The 22617-nt window shown below is 46.4% G+C and overlaps 1 protein-coding gene across 8 annotated transcripts; it reads right to left on the reverse strand.

The window, feature by feature from the left end:
* Nucleotides 1–204: 204 nt before the first annotated feature.
* On the reverse strand, nucleotides 205–17433 carry LOC120819787 (sodium- and chloride-dependent GABA transporter 2). 8 transcript variants are annotated; one of them, XM_078098172.1, is made up of 15 exons: nucleotides 17304–17433; nucleotides 10819–11065; nucleotides 10205–10339; nucleotides 6084–6224; nucleotides 5900–5990; nucleotides 5677–5809; nucleotides 4948–5082; nucleotides 4717–4820; nucleotides 4214–4338; nucleotides 3784–3896; nucleotides 3562–3699; nucleotides 3319–3421; nucleotides 1927–2027; nucleotides 1640–1810; nucleotides 205–1503 (listed from the first exon to the last, which is right to left on the reverse strand). In XM_078098172.1, exons 2-15 carry the CDS (start codon nucleotides 11030–11032, stop codon nucleotides 1375–1377), a joined length of 1833 nt encoding a protein of 610 aa, XP_077954298.1. In that variant the 5' UTR covers nucleotides 11033–11065; nucleotides 17304–17433; the 3' UTR covers nucleotides 205–1374. The 8 variants fall into 8 exon arrangements, with proteins under 8 accessions (XP_077954298.1, XP_040033454.2, XP_077954297.1 ...); XM_040177520.2 differs by lacking the exon at nucleotides 17304–17433 and adding an exon at nucleotides 14902–15401; XM_078098171.1 differs by lacking the exon at nucleotides 17304–17433 and adding an exon at nucleotides 13233–13357.
* Between the last annotated feature and the right edge of the window lie 5184 nt (nucleotides 17434–22617).

Raw genomic sequence — 22617 nt, forward strand, 5'->3', positions numbered from 1 at the left:
TCGGTTACCACGGCGCAGAGGGAGGGAGAAAAATCCCCTGCAGCTTTATGCTCCACCAGGTTTATTCTGTTCTGGGGAACACACACACACACACACATACACACACACACGCGCACACGCGCACACACACACACGTACATGTCCACACATCTACATGCACACGTGGCATCTCACGTTTGTCTTTTGCAAGAAATGAACAGAGAGTCAACAGAAACTCTTTTATCACAATACAATATAAATATATATTCATGTAAAAAAAAAAAAGGAAAAATTATGCATAGAAAAAAAAGATTAAAATAAAGGCACATAAATACAGCTGTAAACAGAGGTAAGCAGATGGGCTATACATGAATTTTGGAGGAGAATCCGATTAAAATGTGATCCAGTTCGAGGACGAACAGTACGTCTGTAAATGTATTCATCTTTAAACATGTTAAACTCCAACGCTCACCCAAGACAGACAGCGCCGATCCTCCTGCTCTTTGTCTTCTACTGCATGTTACAGTTAAAGAGTTGTGTTGGAGTGACATTTTTTTCTCATTAAAACAATTCCAGTTAAAACGTTGCAGGTCTAGAATGAAAAATAATAAAAATGTTGGATTCGTCAACAAAGTAGCAGCAATATTGCAACATTGTACTAGTACTTGCGGATTCAGACACTACGATTGCGCTTCACTCAGCTGGATAGATGATAGTTATTTTTGGTACAGTACAAAAAAAGTTTGATTCTTTAATTCGTCAAGAAACTGCACTTAAAACGTGTGCATTTGAGACAAGAAGCTCAAAAAAACACAAAAAAACCCTCCCGCCGACTTTTACAGGAGTATAACTGATGAAAACAGTTACTGAACATATCAGTAATTTAAGCCACGATGCCATGACATCAAGTTAAGCACTCAATGCATTGGCAGTAAAATAACCTACGGCCCGTTTGGAAGCATTCGAGCTCCGTGATCACAGATGGTAAAGCGCACACACACACGTCCAGACAAATCAGTGTACAAACACACACACACGTCAGAGTGTCATCAGAGGATATCGGCACCCGAAACCTATTCAGTGAAGAGTCAAAGAGGAGCGTGCAGTGATCTCTCACAGAGAGTAAAGTGGAGGGCCAGATTGCTCACTAATGCCGGCCTAATAATAAAAAAAAGAAAAGTTATTTAGTCGCCCCCCCTGAGCCTCGGAAACCTACAGGGGTTTTTATTACATGTTCCACAAGCACAGTGATGAGACTAGTGCATAAAAGAAAAAAGCCGAGGGTCGTAGGGTGAGCCAACTCTTGTAACCGGTCAGCTGTGTCCCCTCACCGAGGGATCAAGGAGTCGAGCTTGCACCTCCTCCCTGAGCGAGCTGCCCCCCCCCCCCCACGGATCATCGGGTCATACGGTCCTGGATGAAGTCTGTGTTCTGCTCCTTCGGCTTCTCGGTCAGGGGCAGCGCGACGCTGTAGGGGAGCGCCAGGGAGGGGCCTTTGGCGGGACTGCACAGACGTTGGAAGCGCTGTGGGGGAGTCAAAAAAAAGAAAAGTTAACCAACATGCTCACCACCGCTTCACCGCCGCGTGCTCGGTTTAAAAAGAAAAATGTAGCTCCTGTGTATATTTGAATGAATCAAAGAGGGCGCGCCGGTGTGTGACCTGCGGCAGGGTGCCGGGGGTGCTGGCCAGGGCGTAGACGGCCCAGGCGGGAAGCAGCGAGACGGAGGACAAGGTGAGGAGCCAGCCCAGCGCGGTGGCCCAGGCCGGCGCGACCAGGCCTTTCCCCAGGCTCAACGGAGACCAGCTCACCAGGGAGAACACGAAGGTGGCCTGTGGGCGCGAGCAGAGGGCGGCCGGGTCACAGAGAGATTGAGGGCTACGCGGGGATACAGTCGGATGCGAGTCCACACAGGACAGGTGTGGGGCGGGGTGCGGGGGTCACTCACGGTGCACACGGCGGGGGTCAAGTATTTCCAGCACAGCTTGAAGACGGGCAGCGGGCTGTGGCCGGTCATGTCCTTGATGTTGCCGTTGAAGCGCTCGGCTCCTGCGGGCAAAACAAGAACAGCTTCACCACGACTGGTTTGGTGGGCGACGGGTTTGTTGACTTACTAACTTGGAAGTGGGAAAAGATGTGAATGAGACAAGGGTGTTTAACGCTCAAAGATCTAATAGAAATAAGCATTTAATTATAGCCTGGTAGTCTGCGTCCTTGCTCGACTTGAATCTACCTTAGAGATGCTGCTATGTCACTAAAGCTTCTGATGTTTAATGGGAAAACTAAAAATAAGCCCATGGAATGAATGTGATGTGGAAATTATACAAGTAGGTGTCCCTTTTCTAAAATTACCCCGCCCTGCCGCAGCAATCAGCAGAGGAGTGTTAGTTTACGTTAGAGTGATTCTAAAACTGTCAACCCCCCCCCCCAGTCATAAAGAGGGGGAGAGGAGTGCTGCGTTACCCGGTCCACAAAACAAAACAACTCCGCTCACCTCCAAAACAGCATTCATATTCAGATCCACCAACACACACACACACACACACACACACACATCTTTGAATTCTTTCCAGATTACAAAATGTTGATGCTGATGGACGCACGTGGAACATCACACTCTTTTAAACAAACAGTGTCTTTGGAAGGGCTCCAGGGCCCCAGGTCTGGCTGGGATAGGGGCTCCCTGGGGCTGCCAGACGGAGAGGGGAGAGGCAACGGGGCCCGGGGGATGATTTAGGGTCTGGAGGAGACAGACAGGGGCCTGGCGAGGAGCCAGTCTCCAGTGGGTAGCTGCAGCCATGTTAACATACTGTCTACTGACTCTAACCGGAATGTGTGTTAATCAGATTATAGGAACTACTTTCATTAGTGGAGAAATACTAAATAAATGAGTTTAATTAATGGCAGTATTCCATCTTTATGTCTTATGTGTGTACTGACTGCTATTAAACTAAGATTTATTCAGCCTGTTGTCACACTAATGAGCTCCTAACAGAACTTAATGAAATTCTGTGATGGAATGTGATGGTAGGCCATTTAAAAAAAAAAATGAAATAAGTCTACAATTAAAGGAACTTGGGCATTCGGTGAGGATGTAGAGGAGAGGAGAGAAAGAGGGAGGGGATAGAAGAAAGGGGAGAAAAGAAAAGAATATAAACAACAAACAAAGACTTAAGGAAATAGAAAGGAGGTAAAGAAATCTATGAAAAAGAGAAGGTGAAAAGGGTGAAAGGGGAGTACAGGAGGGAAAAGACAAGAATAGTATGACAGGAGACTGGAAAGAAGAGGAGAGGACAGGCAAGGGGCAAAGGATAGGACGTGGGGGGGGGGGCATTTTTACCATAGATCCATCCAATGGCGATGGACTGGAAGATGGAGAGAAGCAGCAGGCTGGCTCCACTGCAGGAGAAATGGTCGTAGATCTGGAACACATACAGACCACCCTGCGTGGTGGTGGACACAGACACACACACACACACACAAGAAAGGAAGAACAACATTATTCCTCATCATGAGAAAAAATATATCAAAGAGTAGAGCATTACGTGCACCTCCTGCCCAAACCGTCCCGGGCCTGACCTACCGGCGTGACCATGACCAGCCCCATCAGGAAGCAGACCACACAGACGAGCAGCAGCAGCAGCTCTCTGCGCTGGCCTCGGCGGATCAGGTGAGGGTACAGGTCAGTCACCGACGTCATCAGGGCCTCCAGACTCACAAACTGGGTGACGGAGGGGAGGCGGGGTCAGATTTAAAGCCACCGCGAGGGATTCATCAAAGTGCGTGTGTGTGTGTGGGTGTCTACCTGGGTGTCCAGCCCCAGCATGATGATCATGAGGAAGAAGCAGACGGCCCAGAGCTGGGGGAAAGGCATCATGGATACAGCCCTCGGGTAGGCAATGAAGGCCAGGCCAGGCCCTGAGAGGAGCCACCAAAAGAAATACGTAAGTAATGTGTAATAAGTAAATACATGTTATCCTGACATACACATGTACGATAGAAGCAAGATTTGACCAATATAAACAAAACACAAATTGAGAAATGTACGGTCAGTAAAATAAGGTCATGCTGTGTTGCTGAAGCATCTGGGCACTGTAGTTTTGATCAACCGTAGAGCTTTATGGCACAAAGGAAGGAGTGGGAAGGACTAATGCATGTAACCGGTTTGGCTCCTCCAATGGGGTTTGTTTGACTGTAAACAACGAAGAACTAAACACTTCCTCTTCTCGTTTCACCTGACTGCGCCACGGCACCTATGTCCACGCCCTGCTCTTCGGCCATGAAGCCCAGCACGGAGAAGATGGCGAAACCCGCCAGGAAACTGGTGGCGCTGTTCAGGAGGCAGAGGAGGAAAGAGTCCCTGCGGGGCGACACCAACAGAACACAAATCAGCGTCAAACCGGGACACGACTTCAACAAATGCATGCAGAAAGGAATCCACTTTGCTGTGGATCTTGGACCTTGAATTGCGGCGCTCGGGCTTATTACTGTATGCACAGGATGAGAGCTAAGTGCTCGGCTCTTGCCATGTGTGTGTGTGTGGGGGGGAAACCTAGAGTGTGGGAAACACGGCAGCGAGAGCCGTTCTCTAAGGTGTGGCTCTATCAGTGTGTTTTCTCTGTCCATTCCAGCCGTTCCCTCCGGGAGCTGCCTGGCTGGCCGAGGCTCACAGCTTACATTTCAGCCAATGAGGTCCGTCCGACGCGAAGAGGACGGGGAATGCGACGAAGGATCTCACCTATAGCAGTCGTTGTTGTATTTGTTGTAACTGCCGAGTGCTGTGAGACTTCCCAAACCGATTCCATATGAGAAAAATATCTGGGTACCCGCATCCATCCATACCTGTAGAGTGAGACAAGCCAGAATAACATCTCTGCAGTCCTGTACTCTCGGATAAAAACCCAATGTACTTGACACACACTATTTGTGTCTCGCCTGAACTCTCCCTGAAGCGCATGAGACGTCGTACCTGCGGGTCGGCCAGGCGCGCCGGGTCGGGCTTGAGGTAGTAGATGATGCCCTGGGCCGCTCCCGGCAGGGTGGCACCGCGCACCAGCAGCACAAACAGCATCACATATGGGAAGGTGGCTGTCAGGTACACCACCTAGAATGTACACATGGAGGAGGGGGGTTGTGGTTGAGGACCGGCACAGGGACAGAGAAAACAGCAGGGACGCACAAGCTGACGTACCCAAGGAGGGAACCCTGGAAAGTGGCAGCCGCACAACAAACAAATCGGACAAAAAACGCCTGGGTGGCCAGTGCCTTGTTCCGTTTGCCAAAGGAGCGAAAGGGGGGACAGAGCAACGACCGCAGAGGGACTTTACCACCATCGGTCACGCGGCTCCACTGAAAAAAAAGACGCAGCTTTCTTAGTCTGACGCCGGGGAGAACTGTGGCCTCAATGGACAATGGATTCAGCTAATTGGCTGCAAGACATGAACCCTTTTGTTGTAATTTGGCAAACCTACACCGTTTATCATGTGGTGAATTGGCTATTAGCAATTCCTGTCTGTAATGTATTCATGGAAGTACAGATAACTATTAACTACTAACCGGATTACATTTTGCAATGATTATTAAGTGGCTTTTTGGCCTGATGCACCGAACACGATGCTTTCTTTGGGAGAGGAAACCCATCACAGAGCTGCTATCGTCCCGCTACGCTGATGATGATGTCGCCGCGCCTCCCGCTCACCTTCCCGGTGGACTTCACGCCCTTCCAGACGCAGAAGTAACAGACGAACCAAACGGCGGCGAGGCACAGAGCCAGCTTCCAGCTGACCGGACCCAGCTCGTCTAAACTGCTGGAGAGACGAAGCACCTCGCGCCTACACAGACAAACGCGCGCACACACACATTGCTGTTCATGTGCAAAGAATAACAAAAAAAGAAGTGAGAAACCAAGAAGCCACACTCACTCCCAAAACTCCACGACGGGGGACGTGGCGTTCGCGGGTACGCTGCTCCCATTGGCCGCCTGGTTGTGCCAGTCGAACAGGACACACGCCTCTGCGGGAGAAAACAACACAATGTGACATTTCACCCACGTGGAGTCGAATCTTGTCGACGGTCGGCCCCCCGTTGCACAGCGACGCTACTGACCGGTGTTCCATGTGTTGTTACAGTGCGACCAGGGCAGCACCGCCTGGAAGCTGTAGCTCAGGTAGAACAAAGCCCACGCCAGGATGACGATGTAGTACACGCAGCCGTGCAGGATCATCACCTGGCTGGCATAGCCGAGACCTGCAGGGAGGCAGACGATGTGTGTGAGGCGCAGGGATCTACTCATTCAGGCAACTCGACTCGCGGCCCACCTCAAGGACATCTCTGTTAGGAGTGAAGGATGGTCTTGTCAGGCCTCGAGTGGAGTTGTTTAGCGACACAAACGCCTGTTTGTGGTGTCCTCTAATGAAATTCAGGCTTTCGTCTGATGATGAAACACACTCTATTGTGCAAAACCAGTGAGGGGTTCCCACAGAGGCACGTGGGTTCTTCCAGATATGTGGAGCACAAAAAATGAATGCCCCTTCTCCAGGTTTAATTTCGATTTTTGAAGAAAGTAGACCCATCCCAGACAACCTAAGGTTTCGTGGCGGTTCATAAGATATCAGCAGATCAGAAATGTACTTTTGCCATATACATTCAGTGCTTTATAAACCAACTGCATGATTTTGAACTCACTTCTTTGTTTGACAGTATAAAGACTTGAGAACAAGTGATGTGATCCATTTTCCTGGTCCTAGTGAAGACTCGAGTTGCAGCGATCCGGATCAGCTGTAGCTTTCTGATTAACTTTTTACAGAGACATATACAATTTTGAAAAAGAAAGGTTTTCCAAATCTTGTTGAGACATAAGTCCTCTAATCCTTGATTTATTCTTAAGGTGATAGTAGGCAGATTTTATAACTGTCTTGACATGGCAATTCAGGCTGAGGTCCAAATTGATAATTACAATTAGATTTCTGGCCTTGTTACCAAAAACAATTACTTGTGTTTTCTTTGTTTAACTGAAGAACGTTTTTGCACATCCAGTTGTTGATTTGTTCAATACATTTACCAGCCGTTGAATTGTTATGGATGTTGTGTTTTATCCGCATAACTGTGATGACACTCTTTGTAGTTTTCCATAAACTGAGGTCATGAAAGAATGTATATGATTAACAGAAGGGGGCCCAGTATTGAACCTTGGGGAACACCACATATCTTTTTCTTCTTCAATGTGCAATTTACTACAGACACAAAGTATTCTCGGTATTAGTAAACATTCTTGACTGAGATGCAGGAGAGGGCTGGCAGAGAGGAAAACGTCTGTATGAATAGTTTACTGGTGGAGTCAGATCATAGTTATCAAGGACACCACATAGTTCTATCAACCCTCTGTGCCCCATTATCAAGTGGATATTAAACTTACAATAAAAATACAGTCATATTCAATACAGGTTATAGACAACAGTTCACTTAACTCAAAGAAGTTGATACTATTGTTGATGCTAGTGTTCATGAAACTGAAGTTGGGAGGCGCTGATTCAATAAGAACAGCTGAACTGTTATCTTGTTCTAACCACGTTTCAGTTTCAAACAAAAAGTCCAGTGTGTGCCTGAAGTCTAAATGCCTACAAGCATTTATTAAAAATGTTTTTCTGGCAGAGAGCTGACATTTAATAAAGCTTAGTTTGAGGATTAAAGCGTTATGTGCCGCATTTATTTGGACAGGCAGACGAGGAATGAATGTTAGGTTTGATCTATTCACAGATTTACCGTTGTTGCTTTGTAACCTTTCCCTTTTTTTCAACTATCGGGACAGGAATTGAGGAGAATTGCATACAGGGGGCCCGACTTTTCCTGGAGAGAATCCTTGTTGTCATTATCGATGTAGCCTGGACCCAGAATATATCAATTCTTATTTTTATCAACTCGGGGAGACAAGCGATGTTTAGCGAGACCTATGGGAGGTGTGTGTGAGGGGGGGGGGGGGGGGGCAGGGCGCCCTCGAGGAGGGGTATATGAGAGCAAGTAGGGCGTGGAGTTTGTCTCCAACAATGACCAGTTCTTTCATGTAGTCAGTGAACTCCATGCCCTGAGCGAGGGGGGAGGATGGGGGAGAGTGTGAAAGAGGAATGGGATGTGGATGGAGTTTAAGGATGCAAGTGGGAGTTAGGGACGCCTCCCCTCGGAGTGGTGGAGGAAGTGGGTCATCGGAGGCGGCCCCTGATGGGACTCCTCCTCTTGTCGCTTCTAGGCGGAGGCATCATTGCGAGATCTCTGTGATGGTGCTGTGTGGTTATCTCTTGTTTAGACCTCTGTCGTCCTTGGCAATGGGAACAGACGGGTGACGCAGGCTGAGAAATAAGTTAGAGGTTAACAATTTTACCCGTGACTTGTTGAGGCAACTCCAGCGGCCTTAAAAAGATGTCTGCACTCTACAGACTTTTGGTTCACGATATCACGGCCGCCCGTGTGCACAATGTTTTTCGTCGTGGGGATGGTCAGCCACGATGTCCAGGATCTTCTCTCTCATGTTAAGAGAACGTATGTTGGTATTCTTGCTGCACGTCGTTCCAACATCTTCCAACAGCGTAGTCGCCAACAATCAGGGTCTGAGGCCCAGTCATTAGCTTTTCCTACGGCCTCAGGAGTTCATTTACTTTTAGTTTTCACCCTGCTTTGAAAAGACAGTAGATCGAGGTCATCGAGTGGAGATTTACAATCCTGCATCAATGGGGAAAGTTACGTAGTAGGCTTGGTTGTTGTGCAGTTGTTTACTTTTCTCAGCTGTCCTTGGCTGTGTCCTCCAGAGCTTTGAGGGTCGAGGAGGAGTAGTTCTGCCTGTGTGGTAGAGCAGGCCGGCCAGTCACATCACAAATCTCAGGGCGCTGGGCTCCGCCTGTTAGTTGCCCTCCCACGTCCTGGGAGTATGATTTACTCTTTGAATTTGCACCGAGAGAGAGTTCCAGGGAGGACTACCATTTGAGGATTGATTAACTGCTACATAGCCCGCCTGCTTCTTGGTAGGCCTGGTGGTGCTGGTTAGGAACACGTGTTCTCCACAAGACCGGGCCGTCGTCAAAACACCGGCAAACCCCCCCGTGCACGTATGTGCAAATGCGCAGGCCAAAGGAGCAGAGCAGCGCATATAGGTTCATAATTGGGATGTTGAAAAAAAGGGAAATACATACACATACGCTGTTTACAATGTGTTTCCCAGGTGGTCCAGCTTTGCTGCACCTGCACACCAAATGGACTGAGGTGTTTTTTGACCTTCTCAGGTTTAGTTTTGTGCTGGAAAGTTGCATATTTCTAAATTAAACGGATTTCCCTTTGGTTGCACCAGCACATGATTCGGTTGCACCCTGTTTATTATTGACTAGTGACGTAACATAACCAAGTACATTTACTCAGGAATTGTACTTTAGTTCTACTTCGATAGTATTTTGCACTCATTCGGAGTTGCATTTGAGAGGTATTAGTATTTTTATCTCACTAGATTTATTCACAGTGAGTGTATGAAATACAATGCATCGTAATAAAGTAAAAAACTGCTTAACTGAATCAAAGATTATTCTAATGATACAACAATGGAATCTATCTTTTACTGAATTCAAAAATTGTAGTACCTTTTTTAAAAATCGTGAAAGTAAAAAAAAAAAAATCTGCATTGAGCACCGCCGCGGTTTTCTCTCATGTCATTTAACCAACTAGTCATCGCACTTCACCTATAAGACAAATAACAGCCGGAGACATTGACGAATCCAGATTGATATCATGTGTGCAAACGAAGCAAATTCACTCAGTGTTCTTTTTGTCCTAAAAAGCATTGCAACAGGTTGTCCTTCACCGGGATCCATCGAGATCCATTGTTTGGATAACAGGTTTTTGTCTACTGATTAGTTTCGACGCGCAGGCGGAGACGGGTCAAAATTGTAAAATTGGTTCTTGTATGGATGTGGACATGGGAACGCTTGCGACAGCACAGATGAAGATTACAGGTAGCGGAGATGCAGGAAGGTAAAGGAGAGGGAAGGTAAAAAGACAGATGTTGGCAGGGTCACATCTATCCAATCCCATTTGTATCTATTTTGCCATCATATCAAACCATTGACCATTAGTTTGTAGGTTTTAGGTCAGAATCAAGGGTGAAAGGTATGTAAGGCACCTCCAGGGCAAACGTTGTTATCATCCCTGGCATAACATGGCGTACGGAAGACATGATTAGATAAGCCTACCTCCAAATAATGGACAGATGGTCCTCCAAGCGCTGACTCCTCCCAGGCTGGTGTACTGTCCCAGCGATGTCTCCAGGAGGAATAGGGGGACGCCGCACAGCACCAGGAACAACAGGTAGGGTATAAAGAACACACCTGGGTACACAGACACACACAGACACGCAAGGTGCTGTCGTTGTGAAGACCTTTACCCATTACATTCAAGCCAGGATTACCATTGGCTAACATTTAAATAGCTTTTACCCCATCTTGGATGAAATCAGAACTCTACCACCAGGAAACAACACAATAAAGCCAGTTTTAAAATTGTGTTGGTTATATTAACCTGAAATTTAAAAAATTCAACAATTGGACCTGACAACAACAGAATCTGTGTAACGGACGGATATTGTAGAAGTTTTTTGACTTTGCAGTGATAATAATACATGTTTTGCCCGTATCTAACAAACACCTTGCAAATGTCATCCCTGGTATCAGAGGGTGAGATGGATAGAGGGGGAGGGGGTATAAGGGATCCAAAGGAGGGGAGGAAGAAAGACAGACAGAATTTACTAAACAACACCTCTTCCCATTTTAAAGCTGACACCCTTTCTCCATCTCCAAACACGCTTTACCTCCTCCATTCTTGTAGCAGAGGTAGGGGAACCTCCAGACGTTGCCCAGGCCGATGATCTGCCCCGCCACGGCCAGGAGGAACTCGGCCTTGTTCGCCCACTGTCCCCGGGCGCGAAGGCCGTCCTTGGAGGCCACCTTGCCGTTGGGGAGGCTCCCTTGGTTGAGTTTGCTCAGCAGCGGGTCTCCGTGCTGCGGGGGCGACTGCTCGGCCATCACTGGTTATGGCAGAGGCACACGAACACACCCCTGAGGAGAGAGGCAAACACGAGCGATAAGAAGGACACAATGGTTGGAGAGAACCTCGCCGCAGTGTGTCAACAAATGGGAAGTGGACAGACGGCAGCATTTCAAAGGGGAACACAGAGCACGGTGTACGACGGGAACCCGGGTGTCCGTTGGTTTGACCGCCTCACTTATCTGTCATGCGTGTCTTACGACGGACCAAGATGGGCGTGTGTCCTTTATCTCGACGCTGCAGCCCACTCTAGGACAACGTTTGACAATTTTCCACTTGTGTAACACACAAAACATTTTTGAAACCACATAGTTGCACATGTATGCATCTTGAGATTAATGTATGCTGCATTGTGCGACACTTACTGAAACCCTCGACAATGTAACCTGTGCGTTTCCTACTATGAGAAACGTCTGATGTAAAAAGGTTCATGGTCCATCTATTCATATCTGGTTTTACTTGACGTTGCTTGAGAAAGCATTTATTAATAGTCTGACTACCAGATGAATATGTATTTATAGTATTTAAGTTTTTTGTGGCATTTCTTTCTCCTGCATTCTACATGGACCTGTGTGTGTTGTCCAACCAAGTCAGTTGATATTATTTGTTTTCACACTTTTTATATTTCCCATTAAAGATGCAGTGGTTGCGGAAGATCGTTCCGTTGTTATTACTATTCATACTATGACTATTGTTATTGTTATGATAGCATGGTGACCTCATTCACGCGCTCCACCTTCCACAGCCTGCTGTGGCCATGTGGACACCAAACAAAAAAATAAAATGAAATAAAATAAATAAAAGACCAAAGGTCACCCGTTGTCCGCCTCCCTTTCCCAATTGATCCTTTTTTCCCCGACGCAATGAGTTACAATATGACATAATATCAACAAACGTGGTAATTCACCGGTTCCCTCGTCCCCCGCGTTGCGGAACACACATGTAACAGTTCCACGGGTCCGGCGATGTTATCCGCGCGGGTCTGAACGAGAGAGGCGCGTGGAAGCCCGAGACCGCGCTCTCTTACGGGTGTTTCAAATAAAAGCTGCCAGTCTGGAGCCTCGTCCTCGCTTGGGTCTCTCGGGTGAAAGTACACATGGCAGAGAATTCGACATTGTGTCGCCTACCTCTATTTCCTGTAGTTGTGCAACCGGCGAGCACCCCCGCACGCGGACGCCGAAATGGTTTGTTCCGAGCGAGGGGGCTCTGCGAGAGGCAGCCGGGCCGCGATCCAACGTTTATAGAGGGGCACCCATTGGCTGCGTCGATTCTCGCCGGTTCCGGTTATTCAATGATGGGTTACGAAACCACTTCTTTTCACGTGGTCTATGATGTTTACGGAATACGTAAGAGATCAACCGCATTGATAGATTAAAAAAAGAAGATCTCAGATCTCATTCTAACACCATATCCAGCTTGTAGTACCTAAATATGAACATAAACATTACTATGGAGTATAAGAGTACACACATATGAAAAATAAAGTCAAAATTCACAGATATTCACCCCTATGTAACTACTTCTTTGTTTTTTTGCTGTTTTTTCTTATTTAATGTTCCTTTTTATTTATCTCAGGTTCCCTGTTGTGGACGAACTATTCGGGCCACCTCGAGCAGCTCAGCACATTTAATGGGCTATGTCATTGCCTATGCCCATTCAGCTGAGCATTTATAGCCACAGTAAAATACGTCCAGGCTCCATCTCTGCTCCAAGGACTTCATTCAGAAAATGACATTCCAATGTATAGACATACACGGTTTTATTAGGGGGTGTATAAATCACATGCAAAGGTGGTCATTGCACTGTGACTTTTTGAGAAATGCACACATGCGTACCTGTGTTTCCACAACATGTCAAGGGCTTATTCATTGTATTCTCCACTGCATGTGGCCCCTATGTCTTTACATCTTAACGTTAGACATCACAGCAGGAGGACTGAACAAGTGGCCACTGTTACAATCTGTATTTTCTGCATTAACTCATCGGAAATAAAAGAAGCAACTGTTAGAACCGCAATTCAAGATCAGCCTTCAGGTAGATGACATCTACCTGACTGCCTCAACGAAAAGCTGGTTTAATACTTAAGAAAATATTTAGTTTTGTCTCCCTCATTAGAAGAGAACACGAGTGGTAAAAAGTCCTGCAATCATACACAACACATTTGAACTCCATTCACACACGGGTTGCATGTCATCTCTCAAAATGCAGACCCTTTGCCTCCTGGGGGCCAAATAAAATGCCTGCATTGAGGGCCCTTCAATACAGTCCCCATTGTTCTGTCCCGACAAAACCCCGGCCCCCTGTAAATATGCTGCCGTGGCCTCTAACTCGGACCAGGCATTTGGCCATACGGTTACTGCGTGCTTTACGGCGTTTCTTTTTTTTATTTTATTGGTGTCTGGCATCCACGGCGAGGGGCAATGGGTCGCAATCCAGTCACGCTTTGCGAAACCCTTCGCCCATCCTGTTGTATAACGGTGAGGTTTCGAAAAGCTTCCGTCAGGAAACAACGTTACAGCGGAGGGAATGTGGCAAATGTTCACCTTTGGCCGCGGCGTACTTCTGGTTATGGTGATTTTGATTCTGGTCCCTCCCACGACCTCCGTATAACCGGACAAAACCCTTTGAGCCGGCATGCAAAAGCCTTTAAAGATGGGCCTTGATGTTGTTAAATGACGGCGAGTGAACAAGATCGTGTTACAAACGGGAGGTCTCGGGTTCGCTCTGTCCAATCCCACCAAATGGCAGATTATCATTTATTCATATGGACGCTAAGGCAAGTGACTGGTGTCATTTTGCAATATGACGTTAATGAGACAATAACATGGAATGAATTACATGACAATGCAAATGAAGTTTCACAGCCTAATATTGAATTGAGTGGAATAAGGATCATAAGTTACTCCACGGGTTTTCCTGGGTAAAGGTCAGGGGTCAGGGTCAATACAATGCAGCTAACCTTTAAGCCAAACATGACAGTGATTTGATTGCAGTCTGCCAACTGTCAGAGCAGAAAGGTTAGTGTTATTCGTTATTTGGAGGATCATTTGATCTTTTTTATGCCCTCATACCAGACACGTTCATCTGCTGCAGGTCAAACACACCGGGAGATATGCTAAGTGGTCTTCGTGCCTTGTATGAACCCTTTGAAAGAGGAGTGCCCAATGTGGTCAACATCAGACCTCGAACTCCTTACCTCCTCTCCATACTCTAGTTCCCATGTCCTAAATAGGTAAACATTCCTGTGGCTTTACCCCCTTTCCTCTTGAACCTGTGTGAAAAACATGCCTTGTAAAAGAGGAGTCTCTTAAATATAACCTCCAGCCTTATGTCCACACTGTACAGGGCTCCCCTGAGGCTCGTGGTAGGCCAGATATTTGGTGCTGATAATCTTTTCCTAGTGATTTTATGGGAATGTTTGGAGGGGCAATCCCCTACATGAGTCTTTTAACCACATTGGGTGGTAGTTGCTGCTTTCAGAGATTTGTGGGGCTTCACTGGACATGTACGGCCATTTTTAAAAAGCTCAGTACTCACCTCCCATCGTCCAAATCCTAACTGTGACAATATCAGCTGACATGTCAGTATAATTCTGTGGGGGAAGAGGTTTTCCCCTCGGGACTAAGTCAAGCCTATAAGCATAACAAAGCTAATAAGCATATTTCCGATACGCTCAGCCATTACTCTAATATTATCTACAGAACTCAGAATCACAGCATATTTGAAACTGCAACAAACTAAATACATCCGAAATAGGATTTTTAAAAAGCATGAGGACCGACTTGTTCCTAGACAACTGTGGCACAAAGCTGTGATAAAAACATCTCGAGTAAATTGCCGTACTCACCACTGTTCACGTGGATTGTCACCACGCCGTCAATGCAGCCCCTGAATAACACAAAGGAACCAACACCCTGTTTGTCCCGATCTTTTTACACCTTGCCCCTGGATCGCCCATCCAGCGTTTGCCTGAGATGAAGCTGACTCTCTGGGAACTCTGGGGAGGCTAAACAACCTCCCGGATTCCCGCTGCTCACTGAGCCTGAAGCTGTGGACTAAAGGATCACGGGAGTCTCAGTCTCATTTCACAATTTACTGTAGCACATGAACACTGGTGGCTTTGTGCAAACCCGGCAAAGTTGACCAAAACCTTTGTTTTACCGGTGGGACGGCTGGATTTAACACTGCTGTGACGGCGACAGGTTTTACTTTATAACACCCTACCAGTGGAAATATTTGATTCAGCCGGCGCCAAGCGGCGTGAGCATACGGAGTGTGGAAGTTATCCACTTTAGCTGTACAGTGGCTGAAGTTTGCCGACCTTCACACTCTGAGCTGAGGTTGCCCGAGGGAGGAATGCCGCGCTGGATTATCTCAAAACATCAAATAATAATCCCCCCCTCCCCCCGTCCGTAACCACTGACAGGAAACACAAAGACTCCTGTTTTTCATCACAGAGGAGGATAAAAGCCCCGTTTTCAAAAGGCGAGCTGATGGATTAACTGGATGGAAGCCGCTGTGTTAGACCTATGAAAATAATAATTTGATAAATTTTCACTGACTAGTAACCCCACCAACCTCCATCGCCCCGCACAAGGCGACGCAATGGGGTACCGGTAATTTAATTACAGCATCACAGGCCATTGCGTTTATATCCTGAGTTGATTATTTCATTACTGTGTTCTTCTCAGACTCGGGCTGCTTTCCGCTGCGAGGTTTTGCATTCCACGACCAGCCGCTTCCTACGCTCCGATGCCTGGAGACTCGATGGAGGTTAAGTGCCTCGGTCAAGGGGCTCTGAGGGCCACACTGCTTCCACTGGGGATTTGCTGCAGGGGCCCTTCGACTCTACGACCAGAGAACACGGAAGGGTGCGGCTTTAAAAAGTGGCCAGACGTAGACTCTTGGGAATTAACCATAATGTTTTGCCGGTGTGAACAAGCGTTTGTTCACGTTCTGCAGTTCCATAAAACCAAAAACTTATACCAATGCAGAAATTATGTGAAAAGAACATTTTGCGGCACTTTCTAAAGCCTGCGAATTACAAATTAATTTGGCCGCATGAATCTGAAACTAACAGAAAACGAATTGACCATTATATTGTTATTTTATTTGACTGTATTGACATCTGAATATCAGCACAGGTACGTTTTTTATTGGATTTGGTATTTTGCAGATGCATCCGATTTGAATGAGCACAGGCCAGGATACTGCATCGCAAGCACAGCGCTTAAACCTGCGGTCAGTCTTTGACCGGCACGATTACCATTAAGTGATAACAAATTATTTTCATAGTGAGAAATTGTCTCAAAACGCAATACCAGGGGGCAGCCGGCCTCCTGCAGCTGTAACAGCTCATTTGCTCACGTCTACAGTTGATAAACACACTGGCATCAGGTTGCTACCGCGGAACTGTTCTGTGCAGTCGGAGCGAATCGTGGGCCCCTTTGTGGAGGTTGTTTTGTTATTCAGTTAAAGCCTCCCACCCAAAAAAACCCGTACCTGCCTTAGAACTGTGGCCGGATCGCGCGAAACGGGTCGGAAATGTCTGCTGTCCAATTTGGCGGGCGTTACAAAGTCCCCGCGGCTAATAACACACGAGCACAGATGACCTCATAAAACCTGCTCAGGGAGGTGAAGTAGGTGAATGAATGACATAGTTTACAGCCATGTAGAAACCGAAAGTGTCCAACTGTCATGTGCCGCAGCTGATAATAGAGAATAAAACTGGAACTAAAACCACAACACTTATTGTACCTCCCGCTCTTGGTCCTAGGAAGAATTTTGCAGCGTCATGCTGATGAAAAGCCGGAGCACACAACAGCAGACGGGAGTGGAAGAAGCAGAATGTGAAGGAGGAGGGAGCAATTTACTATATTACTACGATTACTATTTTATGAGCTATTACAACAACTAATGGGTATTAGACATTTATTTAATAATAAATAAGCCAAAATGATAAAAAACTTGTCTTTAACGCTACTTTATATTTTGACTGTCACATTTCAGAGCTTTAGTCCCTTGTTACGTTTCAAATGTGGATTTTAAATGCAAAACATTTATTCTGTTCATTCATTATATTTCAATGTTACAGTATAAATTACAAAAAAAGTGGATGAAATTAGCTTTGCCACCACCTACAACACACATTTGAAGCCAAAGTTAAAAGTGTGTATCTTTGTGTGGACACACACACACACACACACACACACACAAACAAAAAAAAAAGAAAAAATAGTTTAACCATACCAGTAGAGACGTGAAACTGCTCTTTGATTTCCTCTCAAGTGTTGGATCAAATCGGGTCGGCAACAGCAATAAAAAAGAAAAGAAGTCAGGTGGCAGGACCCGAAAATTTGAGGATACGGAGCAAATCACAGGTGTGTTGGATCAACCAGGAGGAGCTATTGTCGCAGCGGTGAGCTGCCAGACCTACACACGCCACATGTACATTACTCAACTCATACCTCCATTGTTACGTACATTTCACCTAATTCTCAGGGTGTGGCCACAGCGATTGCACACAGGTGGTGGAGCCCAAAGTGCCATCTTTTCCAGGGGGGTTAAAATGTCCCCTCTCTGGTCGTCAGAGGCTTTATTGCTTCGATTGGCTTCCATTTATCATCGCTGATCTGACGTCCAAATAAAGGTGGAAAATCTGCGCTTTCGTGTTTATTCTCTCATGAGGATGTATGTTTTTGTTAATTTTCTGATAGTTCTTCTCATTTTAAGTAAGCCAACATAGCTGCAGGTTGTGTTCACCAGGTGCACAGTTGTCGTCTCTTGTCTAGCGAGCAAAATTCCGATGCTACTGTGCAAAGAGTCTCTACATGCAGTTGTCTTTCATGAGGCGGGAGGGAAAGAGACAATTGCTGACATTACAGTCCATAACAATGTCTCAGAGAGGAAGGAGACAGAGAGGCCGCTTCAAAAGACGGAATAGTGGGGAAACATTCCTTGGTCTCTCTCCATCAAGGCATCCGCCTCATCCCATGTGTTTGGCACTCTGTCATTTACTGTCCTGTCGTTCCGGACCATTGTGACATGTTGAGGCTCCAGATTGAGCTTTATGATCTCAGCACATACGTTCAGGCTGTGATCACGTTGCGACGGGTTTGCCACGAGCCGGAAGTGAAACGAGAGAAGGCACATGCACAACGGAAACTAGGAGGAACGCCGTGGTATGAGGGAAAAGGATCTGCTGATCCTGGATTAGTGGCTCTACTGGCATAACAGGAAATACTCAAAAACACATTAATCACCACGATCTTCAAAGCGGAGTGTCGACCTGTCCGTCAGCCGATGCTGCTCCGAGCCCCGCTTTGGCTTCTTGAGCTGGAGAGCAATGGGCAGCTCCAGTTAAAAACCCTGAATAGTTCTAAATCTTTTTCACCGCAGTGTGTTCCTCAGAAGGGAGGTCGACCGATAGGAGCCAAACCAATCCGTGAGAGTCGAGACCAACGGTTTCCAAAAGGCAGCTTTCCATTGCGCTGCCCCTCCGTCGCGCCCTCCCCCTTCTCCCTCTGGTTGCCGAGCCAATTTTCCATTGTCTTAATTCTCCTGCGGCTTTATTTCGAATTCTATTTTTGAAGGTTTCTTTCACAGGTACTGTTAAAGTGCGGGACGAACATCAACCAACCTGTATTTCTGCAACAGAGGGTATTTCCTGGAGTGTATGTAAAACATTTGTTTTTCTTGCGGCGTGAGGCTGAACTCGTACACGGAAGTTCCTCCACCGGCAAGCAAACACGCTCCCACTGACAACGCTGCCAATTTGTCTACGACCACATCATGTAACCTCTGCTGGCCCTTGATACACTGTGTTGTCTGGCCATGTTGTCTGGACACTCAATTATGTTTGCACTGTCCCCGATCCCGGCGGCTAGACCTTTGTGCAACGCAGAAATACGTCCCCCGAGGTATCTCCTAAACTTTCTCAACGAGCTCTAATCTTTCACATGAGCTCTACTGTAATTTGCGGTTGTGTTGGACTGCCTTGTTTAACAGCTGTTATCTTGCGCAGTCATTGTGTGCTGCTTGAAGTATTGTGGATTCTAGATTCCATTCATCTATAACCCATTTTTGCAAAGCCCTCCACCCATAGAATAGAAAAAAAAATATTTTCCTGCATTGGCCCTGTTTTCCCATTCTGGGTCAATTTGGGTCACAGAGTTGGAATAAGGACGGACAGACAGTGATGCAGAAACTATTTGGCACAGCGCTGAAGTGACAGAGGGAGCGGGAAAGGAAAGAATGCAGAGAAAACTGTTATGGAAAGTAGTGTAGCAAGTGTATACGTGATATGCTGACTGGTTAGTAGGACAAACTAAAAAATATATATATATATACGCTTGTACCTGTCCAAACTTTGGACAGGTACTGTCAAAACCTGTCAAACACCTGTCAAAAGTTTGGCCACTTAAGGTGTTACTGTTTATGGACACGTCTACATCTACCGTGGACGATCCGAGTCCTAGTTGACATTTTGATGCGTCATGCTGATGTGGGCCTAAAGGCCCGAGCACAAAGGCCTCCTGCAGCCACCACGACAGACCGAAGCCGGCGTGTGGCTGTGAGGCGGGCAAATCGTCTCCATTGGGGCGCGGGAAAAACAAGTTGGGACGGGTAAAAGCAAATACGGTGATTAACAATGCTGCGTTGGGGCCCCTCGGGCGTTGTGCACCGCTGAGCTAGAGTGAGGTAGTCACATAATACATAACTTCCATCTCCGTAATCCTTATTTGATATGGGTCGTATGATGTCATACGTGACGGGCAGATATGGATGAAATTGAGATTTAAAATAAATAAACAAAAAGCGAAGCACGTGCTCCAACGTCAGCGGGGAACATTTTTGTGTAATTAAGAAAGGTACGCCCTTTGCCCGCAGGTGGAAAAGCATTCCATGCGCGTAGCTCCAAGCGCTTAGCGTAGTATGAAATGCCTCACCTCTTTTCTTTATCTGACGGCTTAGTCTGACACTTACAGCCAGACAGGAACCCGAGGGCTCACGGGGTGATTTTTTGGAATGAGTCCAACAGACTTTCATGGCTTTCGGCATCCAAATACAAACATGCCAATGCATCGCAGGAATGTGCAGCCTATAAGGCTGAGCTTCTGTCCTTACTTGTATGACAAGGTGGTTCTCGGTGTGAGATTTATAGTTATAACTCGTAAAGTTTCCTTTGGATGCAATTAAGGATGTCACTAGCTGCTGTCTCCGCTTTTTAAACTTCGGTTCCCCCGACAGACCTCAGTAGGGGTGGTGGCAGATGTACCGCTTGACAGTTTTTGGGTGACAATGGGGTCGGGAATTTGGAAGGACGCCTCTCATTTCTAGATGTTAACCGTGCATTTTTACGAGCTCATTGCTGCCATGGTGGTGGTCGATGCTGAAGAAATAGACCTAACGAAACCGCCGCTGATCCCTGGTGCTATGCAAGTACGGGGGACAGAAACAATTGTACCGCGTGTCCCTCAAAACTAGGAATGACGGCTGTCGCCACGACGAGAAGGTCATACATCAGCCGTCTACGTTTCAGCGCCTGTAATATGGCAATTTCGCTCATGGTGAAATACTTACAAGCCGCCCTCAGAGGCAACAAACGATTCAAAGATTCTTTCATTACGACCGTCACCCTTCAACAACCACTTATTTAGCGGAGTAGCTGGTGCGGAGTTCCTGTCTCCTAATGACACAATTGGATTCCTGAGTGTTAAACCAAGGGGCCGTGATCAACAACTGCAGTCCTCCAGTCTGTTCACATTCTTTTGGGAAAACTCTGCGGATTGCAAGGAGAGCCGAGGAGACGGGCGGATAGAGGCGTAATGGAATGAGGCATGTGTTCATGTTTCTTTGGCAAGGGCAAAGCCGCTGCATGTTGGACATTTCTAATCCCTTGCATAGTTTATAGACTCTGTAGCGCAAACGTCCCGTCAAGACTTGAGACGGAACAGGAGGAGAAAAATGGGATTTGTGATCTACGATATGCTCGTAAGTCAAAGCGGCAAAACAGTCAGAGGAAACTTTTTGTAAGACCGGAGGGAGAGTCGACTTCTGTGGTCCAAATCTATGCTTATAACCTCATTCTCCTCCGCTGGGACGTCATTTATAAAAGCCTTTGTGTGGTTTCTGTGCTTTTACTCTGAGCCATAGTAGTGAGATGAGTGCTTCATTTTGAAATTAGCTATCAAAAAGCAACCTCCAGCACGCTATCTGCATGACAAAACTCAGAGTTGCTGCATAAGTTCTCCTCAGACATCAAGGAAGCAACACAGGAAACAAAACCCTATGCACTCTGAAACATCATCATCATCATCAGCGTCATGAAATGTCAAACCGATCACGGTGAATGAGCAAATTAATTAAGAGTAACAAAGGGGAGGGGGAAGGAAAAGAGGATGCACGGAAAATGACCTAGGTCCTCGAACATGCATGAGGACATACTTTATGAATCAACATTCGTATGAGAGTAGAAATGACTCATGTAGGCTCTTTTGGGAAGGTGGTGGACCATTGCACTGGCTCAAAGACACCCTGAGGAGCTTTGAACTAGTGGTTAACTGGCTCTGCAATGTGCTCGTGTCACGCGTGTCATAACCTTCAGCAATAATGTTTATCGTGTTGCCTACAGCCGTTTTAAACTTACCTGACCTACGGTTGGGGGTGTTCTATGCAATGAGGTAACATTACATTTACATTACAGGTCATTTAGCACACGCGTTTATCCAAAGTGACTTACATTACACTTCCAGAGAACAACCTTCAGCCTGCGTGTCAGGTATTGCTCTTATCCTGCTGGATTGGGATTATAGGTACACTCTAAAAAATTTCACTGTAAATTTACGGTATTTTACTGGCAGCAAAGACGCCAGGAATTTACTGTTATTTTACGGCATAATACTATAAATGGTTTTTACACTATTTTACCGTAAAATGGATTACCGTATGTTACCCTAAACTTGAACCAATTTTACTGTGAATTAACTGCAATTTACTGGCAGTCGACGCTAGTAACTTACTGTTTTATTTACAGTGCCCTACCGTAATATACAGTATGTTGTCGTATATTGGATTACAGTTTGTTACAAGATGAGGAAGACAACAAGATGTAAGGAAAGAGAATGAAAGAGAATGTTAATCATGATAGGCAAATAACACTTACCAACGTTACTTGGAGAGACGAGGCAATGAGAAACTCCTCCGATGTTGAACTGCACTGGTGTTCTGGATGAACTGAGATTACGCGTCTGACGTCACGTTCAGGAGCAGTCGGTCATGATTGACACTCAAATGACTTTTAGGCAATGAACACTTTAAACAATACAAATATTTATAATCTTTACATTCCGGTCACTGAAACGACGGCAAAGGCGGCGCATGGGATAGGGAGGGTGTGCTGTGCAGTGCAAGGTTGGTGGTTCGAATCCTGGCTGCTCCCTGTGCCAAGACGAAGTGTCCCTGAGCAAGACCCTTAACCACCAATTACTCCACATAAAATGATGTCGACGATTCATTTTAACAACGATTCGATTCGAATTGCGATTCATGGTTGCCGATTCGA

The sequence above is a fragment of the Gasterosteus aculeatus genome, chromosome 1 (genome assembly GCF_964276395.1).
Source record: "Gasterosteus aculeatus chromosome 1, fGasAcu3.hap1.1, whole genome shotgun sequence".
NCBI lineage: Eukaryota > Metazoa > Chordata > Actinopteri > Perciformes > Gasterosteidae > Gasterosteus > Gasterosteus aculeatus.